Source organism: Lycium ferocissimum, chromosome 2 (assembly GCF_029784015.1).
Source record: "Lycium ferocissimum isolate CSIRO_LF1 chromosome 2, AGI_CSIRO_Lferr_CH_V1, whole genome shotgun sequence".
In the NCBI taxonomy this organism is placed as follows: Eukaryota; Viridiplantae; Streptophyta; class Magnoliopsida; order Solanales; family Solanaceae; genus Lycium; species Lycium ferocissimum.
The window spans coordinates 55,661,419-55,678,293 of record NC_081343.1 but is presented as its reverse complement, the minus strand read 5'-3'; the positions used below and the strand labels follow the sequence as shown (position 1 = coordinate 55,678,293).

General features: G+C 34.0%; 1 protein-coding gene across 3 annotated transcripts; it reads right to left on the bottom strand.

The window, feature by feature from the left end:
- Positions 1 to 2,461: 2,461 nt before the first annotated feature.
- On the bottom strand, positions 2,462 to 9,912 carry LOC132045807 (uncharacterized). 3 transcript variants are annotated; one of them, XM_059436396.1, is made up of 16 exons: positions 9,874 to 9,912; positions 7,851 to 7,949; positions 7,644 to 7,751; positions 7,374 to 7,409; positions 6,991 to 7,107; positions 6,739 to 6,822; positions 6,513 to 6,631; positions 5,899 to 6,000; positions 5,283 to 5,399; positions 5,135 to 5,200; positions 4,800 to 4,866; positions 4,186 to 4,239; positions 3,627 to 3,716; positions 3,465 to 3,491; positions 3,078 to 3,104; positions 2,462 to 2,909 (listed from the first exon to the last, which is right to left on the bottom strand). In XM_059436396.1, the coding sequence occupies exons 2-16, from the start codon at positions 7,893 to 7,895 to the stop codon at positions 2,754 to 2,756; spliced, it is 1,215 nt and encodes a 404-aa protein (XP_059292379.1). In that variant the 5' UTR covers positions 7,896 to 7,949; positions 9,874 to 9,912; the 3' UTR covers positions 2,462 to 2,753. The 3 variants fall into 3 exon arrangements, with proteins under 3 accessions (XP_059292379.1, XP_059292369.1, XP_059292374.1); XM_059436386.1 differs by lacking the exon at positions 9,874 to 9,912 and adding an exon at positions 9,555 to 9,810; XM_059436391.1 differs by lacking the exon at positions 9,874 to 9,912 and adding an exon at positions 8,614 to 9,181.
- Between the last annotated feature and the right edge of the window lie 6,963 nt (positions 9,913 to 16,875).

Here is a 16,875-nt window from a genome sequence, read left to right as displayed (position 1 = left end):
AACTAGAAAGAAAACAAATGACAATTCAAAGATTGACATCCTGATAAAAGAAAAAGAAAGAAACACCCCCTCTATTGTTTTTCTTTTAAACTTATCAAGGGTATCAGCACAGGAAATACGCCAAAGATCATATTATGAACTGGTAGAAAACAGTAGCAAAGTAGATACTTTCATTACCGAATTTCCAGCAAGGTCAAATAAAAAGCAAAAAGAGGCAAGTTTCCCCATGGGAATGTATGAAAATTCAAACCACCATAATTTATAAGACAAAACCACTTTGTTATTTGTTCGTAATTATTCTGACCATTCACATGGCCTCGAAAAGATTACCAAATTATCGAAACGTACCAATTATTCCACGATAGACGCCACTAAATCCAAACCAAAAAAATTAGGCACCCTCTTGGTGCAATCTGCAAGGAGTAATTATTTTAATAACTTCAAAGAATTTTGTAGCCCTTACATAATCTGCAAAGCAACAGTACACTTGCAATTTGAGCAGAGAACGAATATCTCATGTGCTTTGTTTATAAGATCTTATATTTTTCTTACTAGTCTTTTAAAAGAAAGGTCATATAATAAAAATAACATTTATAATGGACTACAAAATCAAGTCTCCTAAAATTGCACTTGCACAGTCACAACAAATCTGGTGCAACTCAGGAGGATCCTCTGGATCAGTGTTTTAAAAGGCGTTTTCGGGGCGAGCCCTGGTGCGGGGCATACCAAAAATGCCCCGGGGCGATGGGTCGGGGCGAAATTCCCTCAAAGTGCGTACGCCAAAATTCGGGCGTATGCCGGCGTTTTGGGGCGAGTTTTTTTTTGTTGGGCGTAAAGTTCGAGAAAAACTTCTTCAAACTAAAACGAAATTTGTTAAATAAGTCCTTAATATAATGCCCAAATTCTCAAAAGTGAACATGTAATTACTCAAATGTTTTAAAAGGAAAATCAAGCATTAAATTTAAAAGTCAAGATTTTTTTTTATTGCTAGAATGCCTAATATATATTCTTTTTCAATTATTTATCTTGTCTTCTACTATCTCAAAAAAGTAACGAGCAGTTACTTGTACTTGTAAGTAGCGTATAATAGATTGTTTTAATTAGTTTTTTTGTGAGGGCGGAGCATATATATATGCTCCGCCTAAAAAAAAAAACTAATTAGAACAATCTATTTTATATATATATATATATATATCACTTATTTATAGTTTTCTTCAATTTTTTACGCTATTTCACCTATTTAAATGTATTTATTATAATTATATCATTTTATAAAATACTAAAAGTTAAAAGCCACGCTTACGCCCGTGCCGCTTCTCGGTACCACGCTCACTGAGGCAGACGTAAAACGCCCCGCCTTACGCCCTCGCCTTTTAAAACATTGCTCTGGATTAGGCTAAATAGTACATAACTACATACATTCTACCAAAAGACAATCATTCCTGTTCAACTTCTCTGTGATGTCCTCCGTGATGGAGTATGAATTATAAGGGAAAGATATTACTTGAGAGGATGAACAAACTTGAAAGCATATTCAAATTTTAAAGAAAATAGATAATTAAACATTGTTCTATGTGTTAGAGACTCCAAACTTCTAAAATCTATTTCAATGCGTGGCTCGTTTTATTCAAGAGTGAATAGAATTTGCAAAACAATATTCATGTTGACGTTCTAAAACATACTTGGATTCTTTTTAATAATCAAAGAAAAAATACTATAGATTTGACCGTCAAACCTAGGATGCTGATTTGATATCTTCCAAAGTAGGCTTTACCCTTCTAGATTACAGCTGCTGTCTCTTTTTCTGTTCGTTTTGTTATTTTTTTTTCCTTGTCCACTTTTGAATGGAACGGAAAACATATTTCCCTCAACTTTGTCGGAAAATTCACCTTTTTAACTGTAGATCTAAACATCGTCATAAACCATTCATCGACTGGTAAGTAATTAAATAATGGAGTATATACATTTTAATACCTTGGCTACTTGTTCTTTAGTCGATGCTATTCTTTATGACAAAATCATACTTTATACTCAATGTCAAAACCGCGTATAAAATAATTATGACTAACTCATTAATAAATTGAACGATGGAAGCATTTTGAACCAAAAAAAATAATTAAAAATGAGAAAATCAATTCTAATCAATAATTTTATTAACAATCAAAGTTCGATGCTCTATGCACAAAAATTGAATTCAACATGAGAAGACTCAAATACTATATAAACATAGTCCTACAAAATAGCAACTGTCTACATAACAGAGACCCTGCATCCGATTCTTTATAAAAGAACTTCTCTCTAATATTGGGAGTGACTTTAAATCAAGTGAGACGATCAAGGATATGGAATTTCTTTTCCTAGTATATTTAAGTCATGTCTCTTATGAAAGACTTCAAAACTTTTCTAAGTCTTTTCCAGTGACCGAAAATTTCCCCAGACCAGAAGAAAAAGGAAACCAAAATCAAAAGATAAAAACCAAGGCTTGTTACAAAAAAAATGAGGTACATGAAAGAGAATAGGGGAAAGGTGTCTAAAATAAAGTTAAAGAAGACGTAAATAAATACATTCAACACAAAATTAAGGAGAAACAAAACCTATATAAATAATGAACTAATCATGAGATCCAGGGGGCCTAAGAAGCACAACAAATTACAAGGTATATGAATCTGATTGGAACTGCAACGAGACAATGACCTCAACAAAGTCTAAACCACTGACTTCTTGTCTTGGATTTGAGATGACCTCTATGAACCTTATCTGAGTTTAACCTTTGATTTTCGCCTTTGTTTATACCATTGTCTACGTCTCTGGCTAGCTTTAAACGGATCCGCCCAGTTCTTGTCTTGCTTCACAGCTCGTTCCCACCGATCCTTGAATGTTTGCAGCTCGTACGTTGATTGTCTCCGAATCTGTAGAATGGGATGATACCAGAAAATAAGCTAAAAGGAAGAGCAGATTGTAATGCACACAACATAAACACACATTACACAACCATGCAAGGCTTTGTAATGTCATCAAACGAAGAAGAAAATTGAATGAAAGAAAATGTGATGGTGTATATAGAGCAAGACTCTCACCTCAGATCGCACGTCAACAACGTGTCTCTGTAGGTCAAGGAAAAGAAAATGATCAGGGGCAAGCAAAAACATCAGCAGCAGATATACAACAACAACATGCCCAGTAGAATCCCACAATGTGAGGTCTGGGGAGGGTAGAGTGTACGCAGACCTTACCCCCACCTTGAAAGGTAGGGAGGCTGTTTCCGAAAGACCCTCGGCTCAAGAGAGAAAACAAAACAAAAAGTCAGATAGGGACAAGCATATCAAAAACAATATGAAAACGAGGAATAACAAAAGCGAGAAAGTCATGATAGAACAGTCTGGAAAGAAAGGAACATCAGCAGCAGATATATATATTAGAAAAATCAAACCGTTGAAGCACAAAGTAGAATTTTGCTTATATACCTTCACAGACTCTTCATAATTTGAATCCTGCAGATAGACAAAGCATGGTCAATGGAGGTACATAAAAGGAAGCAGCAAAATTATACCATAGCCTCTATATGTAGATTAATGAGAGAAGCAAAAATGAGCCTTAAGCCTTGGATAATTGATATAGAAAGTTACCTTTTTCAAAGATTGCCCACCCAAAGTTTGGATGCTCTGGTGCACTACATATTCACTGTCAACTACTCCCACCTTTTTGGACCGATCTCCCTACAATAATAAAAATTCAAACCAGTACTGTTAACGAGCTCATCACTTCAACAGAAATGATACCAATAGAACTCTTCTACTACAACATTAGCATAACTAAAACCCAAGTTGCTTATTGTTAAACAGCAATGATACATATATTAAACCACCCCACGGTACCTGAAAGTGATGAACAATAAGCATTATCTAAATTTCAAGAATCCAATCCTATATTTGCTAGCCTAATGGCATCTAAGCATAGAGGAAGTGATCATGACCAAAAAGTCTACATTTTCACGTAATATCAGAACGAACATACAGTTTTAAAGAAAAAAGAGAAATGTATAGCAATTTAAATTCCAGAATTTCTATAGGGAAGACTGGCATGAAAACTAGTCTACTACGAAACGAGCATAAAAGCATTCACGATCCATCTTGTAAATTAACAAGTCGAAAAGAAGTAAACCAAAATTTAGCAGCGTCAACTCACCTGTGCACAATAACCAAGTTTCATGTCCACTCCCCACCCATGAACAAGATCATTCTGACAGGAAAGAGCAACCATTAGAAGCTCATTTATACAGGATGAATCAGTACGAGAGCAGTTAGGAGTGTGAATAAGCAGATTCTGTCCACACGACATGTAAAAAGTGAAAAGTAATCCAAGCACCTACTTGAGCTTTGATTATTTAACTAAAAGCACATTAACAGTATACGAACACTTCAACCCAAAAGTGAAAACAAACATGATCATAGATGAGCAAATGCAACAATTTATATAAAAAAAAAATGTTTTAAGTTCCAACACAAACAAGAAAAATGTAACATTAGCACAGGCACAGAGAGTTGAATTTTAATGTTTAGTTGCCACAATCCTTAAAAGGTACCACTGATCAACTAAAGAACATGACGAAACTCAGGGACGCAATCCTAACACTTCTAGAATACTTTGCCTGCCTCTTTCAAATCTGAAAATCAAAATATCAAATCCAACACCCTTCTCAAATTGACATTCCTATTCCCTATTATGTTATCATTAAGTGTATTGCTTTAAAAGGGTCTGAAAATTATCTGACCTCAGATGAGAGAGAAGCCAAGTTCTACCTGTATAAGATGCCAGGCACAAAGCCATGCAGATCTTGAAAAAACAGGAGCCATTCCCTCCACAAATCTGTAAAAGGAGAGTGAATCAACCCATTCTGCTAATGCATGATAAAGAAAATCCGGAAGAACTTTCATCTAACTCAAGACACTTGAGAAGCTAAATATTCTCAAAATCTATTTTGTAGAACAAATTGTAAGGAAGAGAAAGTATACAACAAGGTGAACTTGCCAACCACTGGTCAACTTGAACATCAAGAACTGAATGCAAAAGCCTATTGACCAACCGATGCCCAAAGGCTAATAACAATCCAATCCAAAAATTGCATTATGCTTACCCGCTGCATGGCGGACCTTCGCTTTTGTCTGAACACTTTGTACTACCTCTAATATCGTAGACCCTTCTGCAAAAAGGAATTGTCCATTAGTATTCACACAAAGGAGATGGGGTCTAAAAGGTTGAATTTGAACGGTTTATGGACTTACCTGTGGAACCTCTTTGTTCTGCTTCGTATTGTGATTCTATGGTGGATACCCGTTGAATTTGGGTCTAAAGCTGGCTGAGAAATCTCCAGTCCCTCGGATTTTACAATTTCAAGATACCTAAACAACAAAAGGATGCAATTGAAAGAAAATTATAATTAGCAAAGAAGCATGTACGAATTGTTGCTATTATGAGACTTGACAAACCATCCTTCTAGGGCAAGAAGCCCCCCAAAAAAAGGAAGCATGGTTAACAGCGTAGGCAATAGAAATCATCAATTGACTTGATAATGTAAATACAATAAGATGTAGATACTACATGAAGCAACTGCAAATATTTTATCTCCTTGAAGTTCGGAATGCCAGGGAAACATGTCATAACTTTTGACACCAAATGCTTGAAATAAAATAGGAGGGAAAATATTCAGGATCATAGAAACAAATTCATACTGATTTATGTTTAAAATAGTTACATCTGCTTATTTCTAAAAAATGAGTTCATAGAATGATTATTCACAATACTCAGCAGGAGTAAATTACTTGTATCAAATGTATCTATTGGTGATTAAAAATATTAGATAAACAAAAAGCCATCATCAAACTTGTGCAATCATCCTACCTTCCAGGGTCGAAATTCTCCACACCCAAATCTTCATCCCAAAGGAAAATGTAATCGTAGATTGAAACAATTGCAGGATGTAAGAATCTCTTTGCAAACCACCTGCATCAGATTAATTCACATCAATGGTGAGATACTAATAAACCATCTAAGCTAGATGCAGAGCTCCACAGGAAGAAAACTTTGCACAAAAAGCATATTACACCTTAAAGAAGTCGAATAACACTTCATATCCAGCCAAAATATGAGACCAACTTAGAATATCCTATCAAGGAGTTCATTATGTCAAAGATACATGAAGAACAAATGTCAATCATTTGTTCAGCAAAGGTTTGCAGGGTATCATGGACGGTTATTATGAAGCATAGACTAATTTCCAGCAACTTTTATTGGATCAGAAGACATAACTTTCAAAATTAATGAACAGCAGAGATTAATATCCAGCAACTTGCGACCTAAGGATTACTCTGCTTTCACTGAATCACACTGCAGTGTCAGTTAAACAGCACGTCTAAATCACGGAAATATTGCAAGTCAAGGTAGTTAAAAATTTCCCTTTATTGTCCTTAAACCTGCCCATGTCCATTTAATCCCCTATAGAGTGTGTTTCTTACCATTTTGTCTGATTGTGAACAACAATATGAACGGCATCTTTACTCCATTCGAGGTCCTCCCATCCATCAACATTGCCATCATAGTGGAATAGAATGACAGTAAAATTTGCTGAAAGAAACTGAATATCACAAGATTAGGCCACAGATATACATATAAGGTAGCAACGTCAGAAAGTACTAAAACATAAGTGTGCTGTCCATAACAAACAAAAATTAGATGTTATACCTTTCGGACGAGAGCATCAACGTTGCTCTTCTGCTTAATTCCAACTGGAACTGCTAACAAGTTATGACAACTAGAATTGCTAGCCTGAAATGGAGACACAAATTAGATGCACGCATCCTGGAGGACAGAGTGATAGACAGCCCAGCGAGGGGAAGAGATGGTGTAATTATGATCTAGAAGAAGTGCAGTAACTGAAAAGATATCAGTATCTCACTCTATGTTTTGACAGTTAAGGAGTAGAGAGAGTAAGACCTTTGCCTTTGACTTCGAACTAGTTGTTGACCACAGAGGCTTTAACTCGAGATCCGATCTTGCTTGGATAATACCACGAGGCAAACTGTTCAAACTTCTCATATCCAAACTTGAGTCCTGGTTGAAAGAATAAAAAGCATCAACATTGGTATGAGGATTTTTTAGGGGTAAGTTAATTCACCTAAAAACCAGAAATTCTTTGTAGGTGCTGAATTTAAGCGGAGGTCACTCCAAGCACACCTTTCTTTAGATTATAAGAAATATCAATGATGATTTATAGAACTTCTTGGATTTCAACAAAACAGTCCTATTGCTTCTACCTTGTGCTGTGAGGTACAAAAAGCTAGAAATGTTTTGAGAAAGAAAACAAGGAACATAACCACCTTCGAAGAATAAAATGGATCCAACCTTGACTCCATCTGAAAAGGCAAACAGGGAAAGGAAAATGTTCATCAGCAACATTATATCAAGGTTCTCAGGAAAAGCAGAATTAGAAAATCAACGTATAAACTTATATGCCACCAGTGTATCAGCCAGCCTCTCTTGGTTTGATTAAAGAAAGTTCTCTCTCATCCTTTCACAATCAACCGTCTAAATGTCAAAATTATAAATAGCAACTATGAGCAAATCAAAGCAGTACAATGCAATCATACCTCTGTTTGTTGATACTGATAATTAGTGGTCCTATATACAATAAATAACATAACTATACAGATGATCCACATAAAAGGTAGCTGTCTCATCTTTACTCCACATGTTCCCTGCAATTTCATTTCACTAGTTAATATATAATAAATATATGCATTGTTAGCCAGATAATCAGGTCATTAGCAAGCCCTAACCACAATGCATTAACATACCCCATCAAGGAGCACACTCCTTTTCTTCAGCAGAAACACCGCCATAATTTAAATGCCTGTTGCAGGCGAATATGAAATAGAAAAAGCTCTCATCGATCACTGCAACAAATGCACACATATCAACGACTATTATTAACAGAGGGTCTTTTTTTAAATGGAATATTAACAGAGAATCTAAGTAAAATAGACATGAAAGAGGTAACACATTTATTTCTTTTCTTCAATTCAATTCATCTACTGATAAACATTATTTCTAGTATAGGATCTCCAACGGATTTCCAAATCTAGCAAACAACGCATAGAAGGAAAAGAATGTTGTGCTACTATTAGTTTGACCACAACTGGATGAAACTAAAATGTGCATAACATTGCCTAGTAACTCTCCTCGCTCAGCCGATTTAACAGGTAATCAACGCACACAAATATCCCTAAACAGATTTTTTTTAAGGATACCTTTTATGGACAGAAACCAAAAAGGATACAGCGACTGATATTCTAAAACCTTAATAGGTAACAAAATGACGAGTTACCCACACAAGGACACAGTCAGGTCACGATATATTCTGTGAAATGACAGGTCATTCTGCATTCTAGGGTCACTACTGGTTGCCTGGATGTGCCCTAGAGGTAATGAAGTGTGTGAAAACTTTGGGAGACTAGTAATTAGGCGATTGAAGTGGGTTAGAACTATGGTAGACCAGCAAGGATAAAAAACGTCAAGTGACTTCTTTCCATCGGTCAAGGCCTTGGCAGACAAATTTACCTAGTGGAAGATACCAAGTGATGTAGCCGAGGTGTGCTGTACACCACCGATATCAACAAAAAGAAGGCAGATGCAAGTTCAGCCAGCTATTACCAGCCAAATCATTCACTGCCCTCCTTCCACCTCCCACCCACAACCGACTGAAATAAATAATCTTCTTTGGAAGAGGTTGTGTTGTCAATTGGTAAGATGTCTATTTTGCATACAGTGACATAGAATATGACAATATAGTGACACGCAGGCCGTTAGCAAAGTTGACAAAATCTACTAGCAGTTGCCACCTTGTTTGATTTTCATATATGCCAAAAAATTGCTCCAACAACAATTGTAACTCACACGGCATCAAGACTTCTAGAAAAATGTCCAACCCACACTCTACGTTTTGAACTAACAAATTGGGATGGTTCTATATTTATCTATTATTGAACCCAAAACCTTGTAAAACTAGATAAATGAATGTGGAAATTGACATTAGTGATTAAACAAAATCTATCAGTCTTTCTACAAAAAGATACAATTGTAATTGAGAGTTTTTTTAATCCAAATAAAGAAACAAACAAACAAATGAAATTCCTAACATCAGCTCTCTTTTTTTTCCATATTTTACAAATAAGATTACGACCCTTTAACGAATTCATCAAAGTATTAATAACGAAAACCAATGCGTTCAACAGGATCCAAAAAACTAGAAGAAATTCAAAAACAAGATGGAGAAAAATTAAATGAAGAGAAGACGTTACTTGAAACAATGAATCATAAAATGCACACTTAAGTAACAATTAATTACACAAAACACTAGCATCAATACAACTAAAAAATAAATCTGATCAGCTCAAGCAACCTAATCTTAACTCTAAAAACTTGAACTTTTTTCAAGAACACTCACACCCAACTCCACCATGGGCTTAATTGTCATTTTACAAGAAATATTCAAAACATACCTCAAGAACTGAAAACCCAACAAAGGGTATGTACTAAAAAAGCAGCTAAACAACTTCAGATTCTTGAATAGTGAAAAAAAAAAGTGAACCTTGAAGAACAAAGTTCAAGTCTTTATCACAATAACAGAACAGAAAGATGTACAAATCTATATGTATGTATAGCTAACCATATAGATACAGTGTATAGATATTGAGAGAAGTGAACAAAGGTAGCGGTGGGGGTATGGGGTGGTTGGGGGGGGGGGTGTTAAAGAAGGTGAGAGCTAGGCAAGAAAGGAAAGAAAGAGTCTTGGAGAGAGACGATATTGTCGGAGAGTACCTCGTTTTAAGGAGGGTCTTTCCTTTATGTATTCTACTACTACTACTGGAATAATGCACCTGTAATCACCTCATTTTTCCTTTTATTTCTTTAATTCATACTTTCTTTTCCTGTTATATTTTAATCTTTTGAAGTTAAAATACACAAAAATTGATGTTGTACTTAATAGTATTAAATTACGTAAATAATAAAATATTGTTTGGTATGATGTTTGTTAAAGTGATTTGTGTGTATGTGTCCTGGGAATATTGACGTATGCACGTTGTACATTGTAAATCTCAATTCTCATCATGATACATATACGCTCTCTGATTTTGGTTTTTATTAGGAGGGAGATATTTTCTCTTTTTTTAGAGGATTGGTGTCACTATGGTATTAGGAGTCATTTGATTTATAGACCAATTATACACAAATTATAGAGTTTAACTTCGGCTTAATAATTGTGTAAAGAAAAAATATATATTATCAAGTCATTTAAAATATTTATGTGTAATCATTCCTAATATAAAAGTAATAAGGCAGATTAATAGTACGATCAAAATACACGTAGTATAAAAATTGGTTATTCCTTGTTGCATTAGCTACCAAGTATAAGATACTACCTAAATCGACATATCTAGTTAAGGCGAAATAATCTCATTTATCTCATATATTTATTGGTGATAAAAAATCTATTCAAGTAATTACTCAAAGAAGTCATTGGAAAAAAAAATGATTTCACCACTAATAAACTTTGACCAGAAGCTAAAATATAACCATGCACGAGATAAACAATATTACCAAATTTCTAATATTGAATTTTATTTTTTTTAATCCTTCCAACCAAACGATTCCTTAGCATTACATAAATTTCACTATTTCATTTTTATTTATTTTTTTGCCCTTTTTGTAAGTGATATTGTTGCATAGACCAACATCACCTTTTCTTTTTTGGGGACACAAGCATTCCCCGTCCATACATTGCATATCTAGTCAATGTGATGACATAATCTACCAAAATTGTGGCAGGCCAAAGATTTTTATAGTTAGTGTGTTGCAAACAGCTTGTTCTATATTTGTTGGATGAGGTGAAAAATTATGTTCGTATCAAATTTATAATACCAAATCATTACCACAAATGTTATAAGTAGCAATTATAGTCCTCTTAAAATGTCAGCAACTGGTTTGGGATGTAATCTAGTATTTTTTGCAAATTGAGCTTAAATACAAAATCTAGGGTTTATTTGTGGAGAATTATTTTAGCTTCTTTTTGAAAAGTTCCGTTACATAACTTTCCATAAAATAAACATCCTGGACTTGTGATTTTCTATTAGGATCGATTATGTTACCACATTTCCCTAGTTAAGTCGTTACTCGGAAAAATAAATGTTTTATGGTTGAGAAGTCCGCTTGTGAGAAAACATTTTGAAAACTCTCACATAACTTTATAAAAACAATTATAAATATTCAAATATGTATTGCCTGCCAACTTTTGCCACATAAATATTTCTAAAGAATTGTGTGGGTCACATTAGTGCGTGTCGGTGTGCTCTTTCTTGATCTAAAATGGGGGCCAACAGATTAGTGCGGTTTTAGGTCATCAATTTAGTAGTATTAGGTAATATAATATTAATTTTAATAATATCATATTTTAAAGCCCAAAACAAAAAAAGTAGCTGGGTAAGGTTTGTTATGTATCATCAAATTATGATCATATATAAATAAATCATCTTCATGTAATGTTGACTATGCGAGTGGAAATTTTTGTTTATCCTCTAAAGTTGTGGCTGCTAAGATTGATAGTGAAAAGAGATAAATTGTAGTGTTAGCGACCTCATTAGAAAAGTACTCCATGCAAAGGAAAACAAGTTGATGGTAAAACATTAATTCACCAAGTTAAAACACACAAGTGATACCTTTACTTTTTGTTGACAATATTAAGGAAAGATATTTCCCAAAGAGGAATTAGTTTTAATGATCATAACGAATTGTTGGCTGGAATTCGACCTACCAAGTTCGTTTTAAATTTTATATACACATCTCTTCCATCTATTAGCTAATTATCCCTCTGGCAAAAGTCATAGATAAATTTCCCTAAACTTCCACATTTTCTCCTCTCATCTAAACCAGAGAATAGACCTATCGTGCACCTAAACCAGTCCAAATTTGATCCTATTGGGTACCTTTTGCCTACACGGCGCCTACGTGGCACAGCAATTGAGTCCACTTTTTCTTGGGCGAGTGGACAACTCTTTTTTCCTTAAATTTTTTTTTTTTTGGTTAAAATTTTACCTCTTTTAAATAAAATTTAATAGATAAATAAATAAAAAAATAACCCACCTGCCCCCCCCGCCGCGTCTGTCCCCTGACCCTACCCCACCCCTCCCTTTCGCCCAAAATGTTCATTGTACGTTCTTCTTCTTATTCCTTTTTTTTTCCTCTTCTTCTTCTTCTTCCTTTTTTTTTTCCTCTTCTTCTTCTTCTCCACTTCTCCACTGTACGTTCTTCTTCTTCTTCCTTTTTTTTTTTTTCTCTTCTTCTTCTTCATTATAACACTTCATTTCTTTTAATTATTTATATAAAATTAATTTGTGAATTGGATGTTATTTCTTACCACCATTTTTTTTTACGTTTTTAGATTTGAAAAGTAATATTACCATCTTGTTCACCGGAAAAAATGGGAATTCACCATTATTATGATTTTTTTTTTATCTCACCTTTCATTAAAGGTTGGTGGGTCTTGTAAAGACATTGATAGACCTAAATAAGAAAAGAAAAGGGAAATAAATTATTGGTGGGGTGGGGAGACGGTGGTTGGGGGTGGTGGTGCGGCGGCCAGTGGTGGGGGAGTGGCGGCCAGTTAGGGGCGGGGCACGAAGGAGATGAAAATTGGGGGTGTATAATTTATTTTTTAATTATTATGATGGACCCCCACCGCCACGTGTCACGTTTTTATTTGACAAAGTTGCCACATCATGGAGAGTGTAATACACTCTCTTAATTTTGCTGATTATTGTGAAAAAGGTACCCAATGGGATCGAATTTAGATTGGTTTAGGTACCCAATGTCAGACAACTCTCGGTTTAGACTCCAAAGAAAATGTGATGTTTTGCGCTATCTATGACTTTTGCCTTACCCCTTTTGCCAAACGTCTAGTCTAGAGCAACATTTTCCTCCACCTTGAGTGTAGAACAACAATTAGAAATTATTTGGAGTTATAATTGTCTTGGACATCCCTATTTAATACATGCGCTAAAAGAAGGTGTGCTCTTTATACGGAGAGTAATTTCAATAGAACAAGACAATTTAAACCATAAATTATATTGTCCCAACTTAACCTTTTTTTTCTTTCTTTCGATATTGTCTTTTTTTTTTTAAACCCCTCCCAGGAAGCCCCTTTTTGCTCCTTTGGTGACTCGAACCCACAACATGTGGAGTGTGCTTGCTATGTGCGCAACCCCTCTTGTATTTGGTATTGTCCTTAATTCATGCATTTAAGTGCAATGTTTCCCTTGTACAACCAGCTTCTGTTGTACATTCACCATCCCAAATCAACTTTATGAAATACTATTATTTTCAAAGAAAATAAATTATACACATAAACATAAATAATCTTAATTATTTTATACTTAAAGATAATATATACTTGCTCCGTCTCATTTTAATTGCCGGTTTAGCTCAAAAAATTATCCCAAAATAATTATCACTATAGAAATTCAAGACTAAATTTGGTTATGGTTTCCAATTATACCCTAATATTAAAGAATAATGCAAGATATTTAAGAAAAAATAATCAATCTACTTTCTGTTGTATTATCAATTATTTTCATAATGAGCATGAAATATTTAAAACGACAGTTAAATGGAATGGAGGGAGTAATAATTTGATATCTTTATCCTGAAAAATCAACCGAGAATGAATTTATAAGTATAGACAGCATCCAAATAAAAATTAATTACCGTATTAATCGACCTTTATGTCCCGCAATAGAGACAGACGCAGGGGATACTAGTGGTTAGGTAGAGCTGTTGTACTACGTAACAGTTTTGGCTTCTTAATTGCTCAGCAGCCCTATGCACATTTCATCAATTTTTACTAATAAAAACAAATTTAGCAAATTATTAATGACAGTGTGATTTATAACTATTATACAGTCTAGATCATCAACCAAAAGAAAACAAAAGTCCTATATTTGATCCCCACCAAAAAAAAAAAAAAAAAAAGGAGTAAAAATTAAGGCACAGAGGGTCAAGTCAATCCTCGAGGCCATTATTTTTGTGAAATATTTCAACAATTTGGTTGAGTGGTAAAATATGTCTTCGTTTTGAAGAAATAAGCCAAGTAGGAATTAGGCATTTTTGCACCTAATAACTAATAGAACCGACATTCAACTTTAAATGATTGCCAATTAAATTATATACTTTTTCCTTTTTTAATTTTATGTTGGTCAAGATTAAAGATTGATAGCGAAGTGAGAGGGGTGAAAGGTCGATTACTCAAATTAATATTGTACATATAAGATTATAACGTATTTTCTCCTTAATATTGTGGACATAACATTAAGCAGTTTGTATAGATTGTGAAAGCATCACTTGTTACCACTAGAGGATGGGCTGCTCCACTTTTAATCAGAGGTCTCGGGTTCGAAAAGAATGGAAAAATCCTCGATGAAAGCGCTTCCGAAATGGGCTTCGAGCAGACGAATCCCATATCGTCGGCTCCAACGTCTGGTCTGACACAAGGTGGTGAAATCAAAAAAAAAAAAAAAAAAAAAAAGCATCACTTGTTCATTGATGCTCCTTCACTCGAAAGAATATGCATTTCTTTTCACCATGTTTGATCTTGTGTTTTGTTTTTTTAATTAATAATGTTACCTTTTAACTTATTACTATTTGTCTTCATTTAAGATTGGTATTTACTGAATGAGAATTTATATTAATAATAATAAGAAGAAAAAACGCGGTGAAGAAAAAGAGTACTCCAATTTACTTAGGGTGTGTTTGGTACGAAGGATTTCGTTGGTTAGAATTATTGAAGAATCATATTTTTAGGAAAATAGGTTCTTTAAAATGAGAAAATGACTTTTTTGTCAGAACTTAGAAGTAAGGAAAACAAGTTCTATAAATGACATTCAATGGTGATTATTTCACTCCCCATCCTCACCCACCCCCACTTCCATATCCCCACCCCTTATAATATTAGCCTAAATTATATATTTTCTGCTTACTTATTAAATACTATATATAAATTAATTAAATAAATCACTTATTTTTTGTGTGAATAGTATTTGCGTTCGTACCAAACAAACCCTAAGTCTAAAGTTGGAATCAAAGATGGATAAATATCAATGAGATTATCATTACAACCTTGCACTGAGTTAAAAATGCATGACTAGTACTTAAAAGTGAAATATATATATGAAAGCAAAAATGAATGAAAAAGAGGAGTAGATTAGCAGAATCTAGCTATACACTGTCATGGCTAATGGCTTGCTTCTGTCAAAATAAAAAAGTTGAAAGATTACATATATGTTCACATAAATCATGTGAATTGAAATTGAAATTCAAGAGCGTGTGCGTGGGTGCATGTTTCCGTTTGTACTAGGGACCATTACTTGGGACTTTTGATTGTGCAATTTTGGACTTTCTTCTCATGTTCTTCATGCTGCATGTGCTTTACACGATTATTTCAAGATTAAAGTTATGGTTAGTATGAAGAGAGATGTTTTCTTATGAAAAAGCATTATATATAACTAGCTTTAGTGTTTGATTGAGTGTGTGTGAGGGAGAGCGAGACCTATGGTAATCCGCAACCGTGTAAGGTCTAGAATAGAGTTCCAAGATATTTTGATGATGTTTTGTAGTACTTACTAAATTAAGGTTAACAATAATGTTTAAGTGTTGATTGAAAGGTGATAATAATGAATTTCCTTAATAAGTGATATATGTCAAAAGACATGCTCCTTTTCTTCTTTTAACAAATCGACGCAACCAAACATTTAAATAAAATTTCGTTTAAAGAAAACATTTTAGAAAATACATTTTCCATCACATCAAACTATCCAAGTGCTTATGGTAATTTAACTTGAGATTTAATATGAGATCAATAATATCTGTAAACTAATCTTTTTTTCTCTCTCTCATTATTTTGACCTACATAAACGAGACCAAACATATTGACTCTAAAACCATAACCCTTCAACTGGATAGTACTGGGACAAAAGGGGAATATTTTTTAATTTGACCTTGTAACAACTACAAAATATAGGCTCTATTATTTCTTTCTTGATTTTTTCATTGTTTTGGGGGCCGGGGCATAAAAGGGGAATATATAGGCACATGAGAAAAGTGAGGAGATCTTGGTTCTTTGGAGCCCTGTGAAAGACATTTTGGTGGGAACCAAGATTCATTGGTTTTTTCTTTTTCCTTTGCAATTATTAGACCTATCACATTGTGTTCTTTTTTATTTGATTTGAACCATCTACCTATAATGCTTCATTTTGTTTTTTGTTTGTTTGGAGGGGAAGGGGGAGCTAGGCGTGTTGATGGTAAATTTAATCACTTTTCTTTTCCCTTTTAAGCATCTCATTAAAATGCCAAAATGCATTAATATCCTAATTGACACTACAATAGTTTCATTCAAAAACAGTATTGTTAGGCTGTTAGCTAGTAGTAGTACAATTTTGTATATTGATACTCTATAAAACTTGTTCTAATTTATGTGGCACTTTTTCTTTTTTTACTCTGTTTAAAAAAGAATGTCATCTTACTATGACTAAAAACAACTTAACTTTAAAATTCTCTTTTTTATCATTTATCAAATGATTTATAGTCACACAAATATCTAAGGTTTGTTTTAAACCACACATTTCAAAAGTATTTCTTTATTTGTTAATGTGACTTAGAGGATGTTTTATTCATGAATTAGTGACATCCTATAACAATTGCTAATAAATTGTTGGATCACCAGAGGGAAGTCTTGCGCGTTCAAACGAATAATTAAATTGCGAAGATGTACCATTC